The sequence below is a fragment of the Phyllobates terribilis genome, unplaced genomic scaffold, assembly GCF_046119375.1.
Source record: "Phyllobates terribilis strain yellow unplaced genomic scaffold, ASM4611937v1 Scaffold_11__3_contigs__length_659146591, whole genome shotgun sequence".
NCBI classification, from domain to species: Eukaryota; Metazoa; Chordata; class Amphibia; order Anura; family Dendrobatidae; genus Phyllobates; species Phyllobates terribilis.
Genome location: NW_027362771.1, coordinates 254,762,165 through 254,777,698, shown reverse-complemented (window position 1 = coordinate 254,777,698; position 15,534 = coordinate 254,762,165). Strand labels below are relative to the sequence as shown.

Here is a 15,534-nt window from a genome sequence, read left to right as displayed (position 1 = left end):
ACAACTTGCCTAATAATTCTGCACACAGTGTATTACAGTTTGTGTGAAAGTTTAAAAATGTTTTCCATAGGTGTGTGTTTCTACCAGTACTCGTCAGGGTATACAGGCTGAGGACTGTGAGCAGCCGGACATTGACATTGTAAATAGTTTAGCACTTCTTAAAGTGCACCCTCTTGGTTTTATACTTGAAACATAGTACCTCAGAACAAAAACCCGTTTGGCGTGGCGGAAGACGAGGTCCAGTATCTGGATCATCTATGCCCTGCAGCCACGCCCAGGGCCTACGTTGAGAGTTTGCGGACGGGTCCCTCATGCCGCTACAGTTGCACCCTGGTGCAGGAACTACCTTGAAAATGTTTTATATGCAAAGTGTTTTATAGGAATAAGTGCTCTTAAGATATTTTATATTCTACAATGTAATGTAACCAGTAACGTTTAAAGAAAGTGTGCCTCCCATAAAGGGGAGAAGTGTTATGTGTTTGTGATCTTATATGCGGATGCATCTTAAAATTTTTGCATGTCACTTATCCCTGTTTTGCTTTGTTCCAGCCCGCGGACGTGCTGTGTTTTACCGGGGGGGGGGGGGAATGTGGCGCCCCTGAGGGTTCAGTCGCCACAGAGATACTGCATCTTACCCCAAGGTGTGGTGTCTCCCTTCTCTCAGGTAAGATGGGAGTGCTGCACGGGACCCCAACCACCTACATCCAACACAACACTGCTCCAGGCCAGCAGGAGGGGCAAGATGCAATGTAGTTTTCTGCTGAGACCTGGCCCTGGCTGGAGTAGGGGGGGAACCCAAAGGTAGGGGGAACCAATAGTGGGTGTGGGTGGAGGAAGTTGATACATGGAGCACATATACAGTAAGTATATAATAGGAAGCCATTTTAGGTCTAGAGTTCAGTCCAGTATAGTGGAGAGGTCAGTTTGTGAGGGCTGTTCGGAGGAACAGTCCGGGAGCAGAGGCTCAGTCAGAGCTCTGCTCCATAAGTTAGGGCCTAGGACAGAGGCCCCGGAGGGGAGCAGGGAGCAGGCTCCATTCTACAAGGAAAAGGATCCCAGGGGGTACGGCACATGCAGGACGGCACCCGTACGCCCCACTCCTGCCAGGTGTCAGGAAGGATCGGTTGCTTCATTCAAATCCCCAGGGGGTCAGGTTGGTCCCGGATCCGACGTACAGGAAGGACTTCAGCATACCCGAGCGGGAACGAGAGTGGGCAGCGTAGGGCAACGGTGAGAAGGACCGAGTGTGAAGAAGGTCAAAATAGGTACATATGAAAGTGGGGTTCCGCCAGGCATTCCTAAATTGCTGGAGAAAGGATTGAACCCTTGCCCGGTAAACGCAGCGCGACGGGGGGAGGCCTTCACCTGTAAAGTGCACTTGTGAATTGCCTAAGAACTGTAAGTAAAACCTTGGACGACTGCATGGAATTGCCTCTGTCTGTTTCTTCACCGGCGCCATTATATCTCAACCTGCATCACAACGCCCAGCACACCCACCATCTATCTATCTACACTGCCCTGAGGCCCGCTCCACCTGTGGGGAGCTGTACCATCTTTAGCTGCCTTGACACATGCCTCAGAGGACTGTTGCAGCACTGGTGACCATCACCAGACACCACAGGTGGCGTCACGAATTCTCTGAACTGTTATTAGTATTTGCTACCCCTTTGTGCACTGACCGCCCTGGGCCAGCCACCGTGATATACTACCCCGAATAGTAAGGCCCCTGGGGGCGAGTCAATCGGACGTAGTCCGCAAATGAAAACCTGAAATACATAAAAGAAGAAAAATAAAAACAAGACACTGTCCTTCGTTCACCAATTTATTAGAAAGCAAAGTTCCCAGGTCCGATGTAGTCTAGCACTTCCCACGACGCTCCTCAATTCCGTCGATTACAGGCTAAGGAGACTCGTACTGAGGCTCCATAGACTTTGAGCAGCAGCCACTCCCGGCTCTCGCTGTGCTCAGCGAGACCCGGAAATTATGATGAGCGGTGATGTCAGTAACATTACTGATGTCACGACTCATAACTGTCGCCTGGTGTAGCGGAGCACAGCGGGAGCCGTGAGTGGCTGCTGCTAAAAGCCTATGGAGCGTCCGAACGAGATTTCATAGTCGTTGATCGTCAGAATCGAGGAACGTCGTGGGAAGTGTTAGACTACATCTGACTTGCGTGGGTACTTTGCTTTCTAATAAATTGGTGAACAAGGGACAGTCTCTTGTTTTTATTTTTATTTTTTATGCCTTTCAGGTTTCTCTTTGTGAACTACTTTGGATTCCCTGAACTATGTCGGACCTACATTGCTTTTTTTTTTTTTTTAAATAAATTGATGAAACATGGAAAAAGTTAGTAAGTGATTTTTAAAATAAAATATTTTTTGTGTGTGTTTTCTTCTTTTTACTTACTTGCTTTACAAGTTTAGTAATGGGTGTGTCTGATGGAAACCTCTCCATTACTAACATCAGGGCTTGATGTCAGCTGTGTTTTTTGACAATTCACAGCTGACATCAACCCCAACTACCATTACCTTGATTGTCACCTGGGCAATCAGGAAAAGACGAGGCGAAGCACCAGAATTGGCGCATCTAATGTGATGTGCCACTTTTAGGGCGGCTGCGGCTTGGTATTTTTATGCTGGGAAAGGCACAATAATCATGGACCTTCCCAGCCTGATAATATCAGCCAGCAGCTGTCTGCTTTACCTGTGCTGGTTATCAAAAACAGGGGGGTTCCCTACGTCATTTTTTTTAATTATTTATTTATTATGTTAAACACCCTTTAGTGCCACATGAAAGGCACTAAAGGGTGCAAGTGTATAATATGTAGGAGAGTTGTGACATTATATATCTGCAGGATTTCTATCTATCTATCTTAATATCTTGCTGTCATCTATCTATAGCTTTATATTATTATTTTTTTTCTTTGAGATTTGTGCATAAAAATCGGACGACATATGGATGGTCCATGTGCCGTCTGATTTTTTTGACGCACTCATTGACTTGTATTGGCGAGTCTCAGCCATATGCAGCATGCTGCGATTTTTTCCTCAGCCTGATTCCAGCTGAGGAAAAACTCACAGATGAACACTGCCTCACTGAATAACATTAGAGCGAGTGAAATGCGATTATTGATCACATTGCACTTGGCTTATTTATATGCAGATGTGAGCGAACTTTCAGGCTTGTGATCACCACGAACCTGTTATTTGTTATTTACGCAACTGTATGGAGCTGATATTTGACCAGTGCATGCCAAATTGTGCACTATAGTGTATTAAATTTTAATTAAGCACCGTATGCTATCATTACTTTTTTTTTAATTTCTTTATTTATTAAATTGCATAAGAACAACAAGAACTTAAAGGGGTATTCCCAACTCCAAGATCCTATCCCAATATGTAGTAGGTGTAATAATAATAATATTAGCAAATACCTCCAATTAGAAATGTAGTATAGTTCTTCTGATTCACTTGTCTCTTTCCTCATGCGCAGGCATTGCAGGACCTTAAGTATCCATGGTTATGACCACTAGCAACTAGCTAACTGTCACTTTATCAGTGGATGTAACCATGGATACCTAAGGTCTTGCAATGCCTGCACATGAGGAAAGAGACAAGTGAATCAGAAAAACTATACTAGATTTCTAATTAGGGGTATTTGCTGATATTATTATTGTTATACCTACTACATATTGGGATAGGATCTTGGAGATGGGAATACCCCTTTAAGGCACTGAGTGTGCCACATTCGTAAATAACGGCAAGTAGCATAGTACAATGTCCATATCGGTAGTCATAAGGAATGTGACTTAACATCTTAACATTGAGGTAATTAATTATACTAAATTAGATCAACAATTATACAATAGAATGATCCAATGTAAAGTTTATTTTTAATATCAACCAAAAATAAGATGTAAACCAAGTGAGAAGCAGATAGAGAAGAAAACGAGAAAGCAGTAGAGAAAGTGACGCGCCCCCAGGGCCATGGGGTACTCGGTAGCCGGGCCGGTCGGTGCTGGGGGATGTCACAGTGGCAGAGACCCAGTCCGTGACTTAGGGGGTCAATTAAAGGGAAATGTAAAAGGGAATAAAGTTTTTAGAGATAATGTTCGTGACGCCACCTGTGGTATGCGGCTATATAGAGTCGCCGCTTCGGTGCAGATCAACTGGAGCTGATGGTGACGCAGCAGAGTTGGTTCAGCTCTCCACAGGCAGAGCTTAGCTCCAGGGCAGTAGATGGGGATTTTATGAGGTAGATGTTGTTGGTGAGGTGTAATGCAGGGCTGGTGATGGCGCAGCAATAATTCCAGGACACAGTGGGGTGCAGTCTTCAGGTTTTACTCACAGTTGTTCAAGACTCCATGTTACCAGAGTCAGTGAGTAACCTCCCACGTCGTCCTGTATCCCCCAGGGAAGGGGTTCAGCAACTGTCAAACCCCTCCGGAGTACTTAAATGGGACCACGTTCTATGTTCCTTTCCCGGTCGTCTTCCCTGCGCTGGCTCTCACCCTCCTGCCCTGCGCCTCACAATCAGTGTCCCAAACCAGTAGCCTCAGGTCTAGTTGGGCGACAAGCAGTCCCCTGGACCCTTTTCAGCGATGTAATTGTGGCTGTTGGCTGCAGCACTTTGAAAATGCAGCAGACTCCGGTTGTCTAGCTGAGCCTGGTTGTTCTCCACTAGTTAGGGGTCGGTCCCCTCTGCGGCCTGATCCCTCCACGTCCGTGTAGATTTGGGCACACAGGTGGCTTCCTGCACTCACTGTGCCCCTGGGATCCCATCTGTCTCTGGAGCCTTCCCTCTGCTCCCGTCCCCTCTCACTCTCTCTCCTGGGCCTCTCAGACTAGGCCCGACTCCTCTCTTTCTTCACTCAACTCCTGCTCCAAGCACTGGAGCCAGGAGCCTGGACCCGCCTACACTGCTCTCCTGAGGAGGACTCGCCTCTCAACTGAACTCAATGTTAGAACTCTCCTGTTAGGTTTTTTCTATCTTGCTGGTCACATGACCTTTTTTGCCTATTTAGTCCTGCTCCGCCCTCCTGGCCTTGCTGGACTTCATTGTAATTTCTACTCTTAAGCTAGCTTGGTGCTCTGTTACCTTTCTCAGTCAGTTTTGCTAGGTCTTCGGACCTTTATGTTCTATGTTGTGTGTTTGTCTTTTACTGCTACAATTTCTGCTAGGAGGTGTCCAACTTTATCCCAGTCCCTAGTTCTTGTAGGGATCCCTCCCTTGCATCTATAGGTCTGCGTACAGGCTAGCTGAGGACTTTAGTGGGTCTGATCGCAGGATCAGGTTCCCCGTTACATCGTAGGGATCTAGCTTAGTTCTATTGTAGGGACAGATCTCCTTTCTTTCCTTAGTGCTTGTAGCAGATCACAACAGTAAGTCCAGCCCAAAAATATCTCTAAGGAAAGACTTCCAGTTTCCATCATGGTGTCAGTTCAGGATTTGGCTCAACGCCTGCAGGGACTCTCTCTGGAGGTGGCCGAGCTCCAACAACACGTGAGTAGCTGTTCTGGAGCACATTTTGTGGAGCCAAAGGTACGTTTGCCTGATTTGTTTTTTGGTGATCAACAAGAATTTTTTTCCTTTAAAAATGCTTGTTTCTTGTATTTTTGTTTGAGACCCAGATCCCCTGGTAATGAATCACAGCGCATAGGGTTCATAATGTCACTTTTGCGCAAAGAACCTCAGGGATGGGCCTTTTCTCTCCAACCTAGTGATCCATGCTTTAGATCAGTGGATAGTTTTTTTTCTGCTTTGGGTTTGTTGTATGATGATCCTGATCGTGTCTCATCAGCTGAGACTGAATTGAGACGTTTGAGGCAGGGATCAGGTAATGTGGAAAAATATTGTTCTCACTTCCGTCGGTGGTCTGCCCAGGTGGGGTGGAAAGATTCAGCTTTGAAAAGTTTGTTTCTTGCGGGGCTAGGTGAAAGGGTTAAGGATTTGCTGATTGCTTATCCCACACCTGGAAACTTGCAGGAGGCAATGCAATTAGCTATACGGGTGGACAGGAGACTGCGTGCAAGGGTTAATGAGAGTAAATCCTCTGCCATGTCAGCTCCGAGTCTTGAGAGGGTCTGTACTGACATTGGAGAGCCGATGGAGATTGGGGCGATGGCACCCCGCTCTCAGGAAAAAGACCGCAGGTCTTCTGAAGGTTTGTGCTTTTATTGCGGGAAATCTGACCATTTTATTAAGAACTATGTGCTTCGTATGAACAAAGAAAAAAAAAAGGTCAGTTACGCCCGTATAGCCTGTTTAAATACTAAGGGTTAAGGGTGTATTTCTTTCTGCTACTACTGCTGCTCAGGAAGAATTAATTGAATTTCGGGTATTTGTGGATTGTGGTTCTACTCTGAATGTGATTGATGGGGGATTCTTGGAAAAACTTAAATTAAAACCCAAACCTTTGTCATCCCCTATTGCTGTGGTTTCTGTCGATGGCTGTCCCTTGAAGAGTGTTACTCACAAGGTCTGTGAATTTCCCCTCACTATTAATGGTGTTCACCAAGAGAATCTGGATTTGGCAGTATTAAATAATTTGTCTTCTCCAGTAGTTTTGGGATTGCCCTGGTTAAAATTGCACAATCCAGTACTGGATTGGTCTACCAATAAAATTAAGTCCTGGAGCCCTAAGTGTTATGACAAGTGTTGTAACGGACGTATTGCTGCGGTGGAAAAAGGGGAATTACCTGTACCTATTCAGGATTTTTGGAGAGTTTTTTCTGAGGAGGAGTCACAAATTTGGCCTCCCCATAGAGACTATGATTGTACCATTGAATTTGTCCCTGGAGCGACTCTTCCTAAAAGTCGTTTATTTAATCTTACTATTCCTGAGAGAAAGGCTTTGGAGGAATACATACAGACAAGCTTGGCCGCCGGTCACATCAGGCCTTCCAAGTCTCCTGTGGCTTTTGGATTTTTTTTTGTTAAAAAAATGGACGGCGGTTTACGTCCTTGTCTGGATTTTCGTGAGATTAATAAAATTACTGTACGCAATCCTTACCCACTGCCATTGATTCCTGATTTGTTTAACCAGTTAGTGGGGGCCAAGTGGTTCTCTAAAATTGATCTCCGGGGGGCATACAATTTGTTGCGCATGAAGGAGGATGATGAATGGAAGACCGCTTTTAACACTCCTGTGGGTCATTTTGAGAATATGGTTATGCCTTTTGGTCTTACCAATACTCCAGTATTTTTTCAGAATCTTATTAATGACATCCTTAGACCGTTGATCGGCAAAAATGTGGTTGTGTATTTGGATGACATTTTGATTTATTCACCGGATGTGGAGTCTCATTGGCGGAGCGTACGTGAGGTATTACAGTTATTAATTGACAATTCGCTTTTTGCTAAGCTGGAGAAATGTGAGTTCGCTGTACAGAGAATTAGTTTTTTGGGCTAAATTATCTCCAGCGAGGGCTTTGAGATGGACCCGGTGAAAGTTCAAGCTGTGCAGGAATGGCCTAGGCCAATTGGTTTGAAATCGATACAGAGGTTTTTGGGTTTCGCTAATTATTACAGAAAATTCATTAAAAAATTTTCTATTATTGTCAAACCACTGACCGATCTCACCAGGAAAGGTGCTAATGCGGTTTAGTGGACTACTGAGGCCATTGAAGCTTTTGTGTTTCTAAATGAGAGGTTCAGCTCTGCTCCCATCCTTATGCAGCCTGATGTGACTAAGCCGTTTTTGGTTGAGGTTGATGCTTCTTCGGTGGGGATCGGTGCGGTGTTGTCTCAGAAAAACAAGGATGGAGTACATCCCTGTGCTTTTTTTTCAAAAAAAATTTCTGAGACTGAACTTAATTACGATATTGGTAATCGGGAATTGGTGGCTATTAAACTCGCATTTGAACACTGGCGTCATCTCTTGGAAGGTGCTGAATTTCCCATTCAGGTTTTCACTGATCATAAAAATCTGATCTATCTTGATGCTGCCAAGCGCTTGAATGCCCGTCAGGCTAGGTGGGCACTTTTTTTCTCGCGGTTTAATTTTTCCGTTACTTACATCCCGGGCACCAAGAATGTTAAAGCTGATGCTTTGTCTCACAGCTGGTCCGTGCTGAGGAGGAGGAGAGCATTTTACAAGAAGGTGTTGTGATTGCTGCTTTGGACTCCATTTTGGAAGATGAGATTCTTAAAGCACAGGAGAATGCCCCATCTAACACTCCCCATGGGAGGTTGTTTGTGCCTAGGACTTTTGGGAGAGATTTGTTTGTCAAGTGTCATGAGTCTCGGTTGGCAGGTCATCCAGGAATTTCTGAGACCAAGAGACTTGTGGGTCGCAGTTTTTGGTTGCCTGGATGGCAGAAGGAAGTCATTAAGTGGGTGCATCAATGTATGGTGTGTGCTAGATCTAAGTCTTCACATACTCCTGCAGCGGGGTTGCTTTGCCCTCTGGAGGTTCCTTGTGCACCTTGGACACATCTGGCAATGGACTTTATTACTGACCTTCCCCCCTCTGAGGGTTTCACGGTCATCTGGGTGGTCGTGGACCGTTTTAGCAAGATGTGTCACTTGGTTCCTTTCATCAAACTGCCCTGCGCTAAGACACTCGCTAAGGTCTTTGTCAAGAAAATTGTCAGACTACATGGCGTTCCTACTGACATTGTTTCAGACAGGAGACCTCAGTTCGTGGCTTGTTTTTGGCGTGCTTTTTGTGACAGGTTGGGAGTTCATTTGTCGTTTTCATCCGGATATCATCCTGAGTTTAATGGCCAGACAGGAAGGAAGAATCAGGATGTTGAGCAGTTCTTGTGTTGTTTTGTGGCAGACAATCAGGAGGGGTGGTCTGAGTTTCTGCCACTTGCTGAGTTTGCTCTTAACAACCATACATCCTCTTCTGCTGGTTGTTCGCCTTTTTTTTGTTGTTCTGGGAGACATCTGTCTTTTGGGTCATTCTCCAAATTGGTATCGGCTGTGCCTGAGGAGGAGAGTTTTTCCGGTGATTTGGAGAGAGTTTGGACGGATGTGCGTGGTAATCTTCAGGAGGCTAACAAAAAATCTAAGAGGTACTTTGATAGGAAACGGCAAGAGGTTTTGTTTGCTATTGGTGACATGGTTTGGTTGTCCTCTAAGAATCTGCGGTTGAGGATTCCTTCTAAAAAATTGGGTCCCAAGTTTGTAGGGCCCTTTAAGGTGCTTCAGGTAGTTAACCAATCTGCTGTTAGGTTGGAGGTTCCTACCTCCTGGAAGATTAATCCGGTGTTTCATGTTTGTCTGTTGAAAAGAGCTTATGTGTCAGATGGTGACGCCTCTGCCACTGTTCCTCCGGTGGTGGAGGACGGTGAATACGAAATTTCCCGCATCCTAAATTCTAGACGGTATAGAGGGAGTTTGCAGTATCTCGTCACTTGGAAGGGTTTCGGACCCGAGGATAACTCATGGGTGAGGGCGGATGATGTTTCTGCTTCCAGACTTGTCAGAGCGTTTCACAAGAGGTTTCCTGATAAGCCTGGGCCTAGGGGATCCGGAGGATTCTCATAGAAGAGGGGGTACTGTTAGAACTCTCCTGTTAGGTTTTTTCTATCTTGCTGGTCACATGACCTTTTTTGCCTATTTAGTCCTGCTCCGCCCTCCTGGCCTTGCTGGACTTCATTGTAATTTCTACTCTTAAGTTAGCTTGGTGCTTTGTTACCTTTCTCAGTCAGTTTTGCTAGGCCTTCGGACCTTTATGTTCTATGTTGTGTGTTTGTCTTTTACTGCTACAATTTCTGCTAGGAGGTGTCCAACTTTATCCCAGTCCCTAGTTCTTGTAGGGATCCCTCCCTTGCATCTATAGGTCTTCGTACAGACTAGCCGAGGACTTTAGCGGGTCTGATCGCAGGATCAGGTTCCCCGTTACATCGTAGGGATCTAGCTTAGTTCTATTGTAGGGACAGATCTCCTTTCTTTCCTTAGTGCTTGTAGCAGATCACAACACTCAACCCCTTCTAGATGGTTCCCTGCTTCTTATACTCTTTCTGACGTTGCTCCCCTAAACTACTTCCTCCACCCGCACCCACTACATGGTTCCACCCTCCAGCTAGGGACCAGGGACTCTGCTCTCCCTTAGGAGCAATCTCGCCCTTCCCTACCGAAGTGGAGTGTATTGGATGCGGGTGTGTGGGTCCCGGGTAGTACTCCTTCTTTACCTGAGAATGGGGTACCACACCTCTGAGTGAGATGCAGTACCTCTGTGTCAACTGAACCCGCAGGGGCGCCACAAAAGCACAGGGAAGGAAGGACGGGGGGGAAAGTGTTGATGAGACTAAGGGTCCTATGTTCAGTGATCCTCGATATATGCCCGATATTCGGTAGAAGATCTAAAATCGAGCCAGTAAAAACAAGTTTTATAAAAGTGATCATAACAGTTATTAGCTGTAGCAGTCAGTTCCTCCATCAACGTCACCTCATTTATTTTAAAGAACCAAAGGGCAATTGTTGGAATTGTATCTTTTTTACGAGAGCTGGGGGATGCACGCCTGAGCCATCACAATAAGGTGCCTCAGAATAGAATGCCTGTATGTTTTTAGTGGTATGTCTCAGTGATGGAAAAGGACAAGAGCAGAAGTCAGGTCAGTCACGAGATCAGTGAACCTTCGTATCACTGATTGTACTTTGTCGCAAAAAGGAGTGAGTAGCTTGCAGGACCAAAAAATATGTAATAGATCACCTTCCTCATTGCCACATCTCCAACACATGGGGCTAGCCTCAGGGAATATAGAGTGCAATCTAGTCGGGACTCTATACCATTGAGATAACAATTTATAACTAGCCTCATGAAAATAAGAACAAATCGGCGCTTTTTTCATTACGAAGAAAATTTTCCTCCATTGATCTTTCAATAAAGAGATGCCTAAATCCCCCCCTCCCACTGTGTCTGAAACTTGGCAATCGGATGGTCTGGTGGGTTAATTAGCAGAGAGTATCAAAATGACAAGGTGTCCTCAGAGGTCCTGCACTTGAGTAAGCTGTCTTGAAAGTCGTTTTCTTACTATTATAGAAGGCCCTAGGAGGGATTGACTGACAAAAATGCAGCAGCTGACCTACTCTACAGACAGCCAGGGTGGATGGCGAAGAGATACAAAGGAGATAATCCTTGGAAGGCCAGAGGTGTCCTGCTTCAAAATGCAAATTCTAAAATGGCCTTTATTTTTCCAAACTCGGAAAACACTGTCATTGAGACCCAAACTAGAGAACATAGAGTATTGTGGTATGATATGGTCACGCACTGCGGGAAGGAAACAGCATGCTGGAGTGGCCGCAATTGTGGGATGTGTTTTAAGCGCTTTGACCAAAGAAGAGTCCAACCAGGGGGCCGATATGAAGGAATATTTGTAAAGCTTTGTTCAATCCCAACTCATGCTTTTCTGGTACTATTCCTACATCAGTCCAATATCCTAGACAGGTGGGAGGTAAAATAAGATCTGAAGTCAGGCAAAGCTATATCCACTGAAGATTTGGAGCAATGCAATACAGCTCTTCTAATACGAGGAGGTTTGTTATCATTACTTATTTACCTTCTGCAATACACCATATGGGTGAAATATACAATGTAAGAAAACATAGGTAGATGCAAATGAAGGGAGTTTGGGGGAAGAATCTGACCATGTGGCAGCAAAACGTAAACCATAAATAGGTATTGAAGTCATAAAAGCATAAAAAACATTTATCTAGCACTTACTTTTACAGGCATTATCCTCAAAGCCAACTGCAGGGCTCCATGGTGCATCATTATAAAATTCTTTACATTTTTCACAGTTTAGGCCATCTGTATTATGTTGACAGACACATTGGCCATGGACCTAGAATCAGTGAAAGCTGCATAAGACGCAAATCTGTAAAAATATACTGTAAGTAAATCCCATGCAACAAGCCACATTAAAGGGGTTGTCCACTACTCGAATAACCCCTCTTGAATCTCTATCTTTACTTCCAGTAAATTAATAACACCAATACTCACCTCCAGTGCTGGCGCTGTTCCGCTGGTGTTGGCATTGGCTCTCCCAATGTTATGTCACGCGATCACCCTCGGACAATTTGAGCTGGCTACACTCTCCTCATCTTTGGACCAATAAAGACACCCAGTGAGAGCTGAGGCTGCTCTCTCACTTTATCCTGATGTCAATTATGTCAGTAGGAGAGGAGAGTGAAGCCAGTGCAGATTCTTCACAGTGATTGCGTGACCTAACAATGTCACGCGATCCCCGGGAGAGCCAGTGCGCACACCGGCAGAAAATATAGGGATTCAGAAGGGGTTGTCGGCGTAGTGGACAACTCCTTTAATCTGTGTTCTATTAAAACTTCCTCATTAATAGTGCATGTTGGTGTTTTAAACCTACTATATTTCTATTATAAATTGTATTCAGTATCTTCAAGCAAAAAAAAAAAACAAACCAACAAATAGCAGTAAATTAATTAGCAATTGAAAACTACATATTTGTTATGTACATATTTTGATTTACCTGATTTCTATTCACACAAATTAAAGCAAAATTTGTTCATACTAGGAAAAGCCCTTCTCTGACCCTGGTCTGTCCCTGCCTGACCACAGAGGTTGGCACCCTAAGATAACATAATGGTGCCTCCACTCGATGGTATCTTACCCTGAATGTCCTTAGCAGCTTCTAGGATCACTAGAGTAGCAGTTCGCTAAGGAGAAAAGGAATCACACACAAAGCAACTGCAATCAACACAAACTACAGTGAATGAATCCAACAACGCCTATCACCAGGAGGAAACACCAGTAGGGGAAGGTATTTAAAGCTGCACCCAAAAGGTGATAGGACACACAAACAGAGTAAATGAAAAACATCTGTTATCCAAAACCAACAGAAACAAAGATAACAGAACTAAAACACCCAAAGGAAAGGTCTATCAGTTGAGGCTAAGCGGAAAGAGACGCCAACCACAGAACACAGAATCATGGGTTTGAATCCAGAAGCATGACAGCTTCAAAACATGACGCAAAATGCAAACAGAATTTTTTCAATGTTTAATTTTACTAGTTATAAGACCATGTTATTTGATAGAGCATATTTTTCCTTTATCTTGGTTTACAAATAACTATTAAAAGAAATATGTCACTAGGTTTTTGCTACCCCATCTGAGAGCAGCATAATGAAGGGGCAGAAACTCTGATTCCAGCAATGTAACACTTATCGGGCTGCTTGCTGCAGTTTTGATAAAATCAGTGTTTTATCTTCTGCAGATCTACAAGTTCTCTGAATGCTGATCTCTTTATAAAACTGCCCACATGACTGTTTGACAGCTTTTGGTGTATACTGTCTATAGGCAGGAAACTGCCAATTAGTGGTGGGTGCGGGGTTATACAGAGCTCATGAATATAGAGAACTGCATGGCACCAAGTTTACTAGTCCTTTAGTGATAATCTACTTCTGATAAAACAGTGATTTTATTAAAAGTACATCAAGCAGTCTGGTAAGTAACACATCGCTGTAATAAGGGTCTCTGTCTCTACATCATGCTGTTCTCAGATTAAGTGCAAAAATTTGGTGACAGATTCCCTTTAAAAACATTTTCAATGTATGTCTTGCATGTTGTATTGTTCATCTTGTGACCAACATAAAACTGTATATTTAAAGTACAATAACAGTTCACACATGTAGGGATGAAGTTAAACTTACCATACCGGGTTCATTGAAAACATCTCCTCTCATAGAATCTATTGGGATGCATTGACTGGCATGACCATTGCAAAAGCAGTTTCCTCTTACAATCATTTCATAAATAGCATAGTAATATTTTTCCTGCTGCTCACTTTGCCATCCATTGCCTAATGTATCTCCAAAGGTGTGAAGCTTTGTAAAATTAATTCTTAAATTTGTTATCGTAATTATATCTTAAAAAAAGAATAATGTTTAATATTAACATGAAAAAAGCAAGAATTCTAATCATAATACTTAAGATATAAATTGCAATATTCATTAGGTAGCCTATTTTTATATTTTTTACACCAAATAACTACTGCTTACAATAAAAAAATATTACATGTACAATACATGCATTTATGATGCAATGCAAACATAGCTTTCCTCTAAATCTGTAAAGCTTTGTATAAAGTTCAAAGAGAATAATTTTACCTATAAACAACTAAGAACTGCTATTGCTGTTTATTTGAAATTATTGTATTTTCATACCTTGTATGTAGACATCATATGGATCATCAATATCAAAAGTGGGATCTAAAGCTTTCAAAACCACCTAAAAAACAGCATAATTATCTTTAGGGACAGTAGATTACTGAAGGAATCTATAATTTTATACAATTTGCTTAACGTATAGTTTGTTTAAAGAGTCACCAGGTCAAAAGTGGGTAGTTTTTGCTTTTATTTTATTCCAGTTGCCCCACTCTTTCTTTTTATTAATAAAATCCCCATTACAATTCCAGAGATATGAACCTTTTCATTGAGTACTAATTGTTATGGTCTTTATGTAAGAGGGAAGACCGGGGTGTAAGTACTTTCAGAGCAAGGGATCCGTTACTGCCGGGGCCGTGCCTCTGGTTGCAAGGGGAAGACAGACTGTGAGCACAGGAGTCAGGTAACTGGGAAGCTGGGGCGTGTCCAAAGTGAGAGCTAGGAGGTCAGGTGACCGAGAGACTGGTGACTTGGGTGTAGAGAGGAAGAGACGAGGACATTTTGCAAGGGAAAGAGGAGCTGGGTCCTGCTCAGCAGAGCAGTGTGAGAGGGTCCAGGCTCCTGGCTCCAGTACTGGGAGCAAGATCCGAGTGCATTAGACCGGAGGAGTCAAGCCGACTAGAGAAGAGACGCAGGGTCGGTGGAGCCGGGCACGTGAGGTGCCGTGTTATGGACTAGGGACTCAGCGGGTAAAACCGGAGACCGCCCGCTGCCGCCAGAAGAAGGAGCATTGTTTGGGCAGGGAAGCCTGAAGAAATCAACACCCGCCTCAGCTGGCAACTGCCTTGTGGAGGAAAAGAGTCAGCTAAGTGTAAAAACTGTCGTTTACAACCGGTTCGACTCTGCTATATCTAGTTAAACTGTGAACTGTCAGACTTTTTACCTGCTACTTTCCTTGTTTTCCCCCATATTTTCCCCTGATACTCCCTGCGTGGAGATTTACCCTGTTATTATAAACTTCCCCTGTTTATTAACCCTGCATTGGCTGCTTTGTGTTTCTGTGTTGCTGCATCTAAAGTACCCGTGTTACATTTGGCGTAGTCGGCAGGATGCAGTCATTAGACACAGACACTGCAGAGCAGTCCATCCTGGGAGACCCTAAATCTAGCTTGCCGCTGGGGGCCATGCTCAGCAATCTCCCAAAGTTCACCGGGAACAATATGATGCTGTGGGACTGGATTTAGGACTATGTTATGTATGCATCCGACGACCCCAGCTATGCAAGCCGAAATAGCCCTACTGGCCCTGGACGGGGAGGCCAGACAATCCGTGATGTACTGCCCTCCTCATGACCGGGATACTGTAGAAAAAGTGGTGCGGATACTGGAGGAGTGCATGGGGATCCCACCAATGTAGGAGAGCTGAGGATACGGCTGTTTCACCA

The 15,534-nt window shown here is 44.2% G+C and overlaps 1 protein-coding gene across 1 annotated transcript in view; it reads right to left on the bottom strand.

Moving 5' to 3' along the window:
• The window catches only part of LOC141167251 (laminin subunit beta-4-like), a 409,239-nt gene that overhangs the window by 265,576 nt on the left and 128,129 nt on the right, over positions 1 to 15,534 (bottom strand). The window contains exons 12-14 of the mRNA XM_073654690.1: positions 14,151 to 14,214; positions 13,638 to 13,852; positions 11,675 to 11,795 (exon numbers count right to left, since the gene is read on the bottom strand). Coding sequence (XP_073510791.1) covers positions 11,675 to 11,795; positions 13,638 to 13,852; positions 14,151 to 14,214 — 400 coding nt within the window. The remainder of the gene's footprint in view (positions 1 to 11,674; positions 11,796 to 13,637; positions 13,853 to 14,150; positions 14,215 to 15,534) is intronic.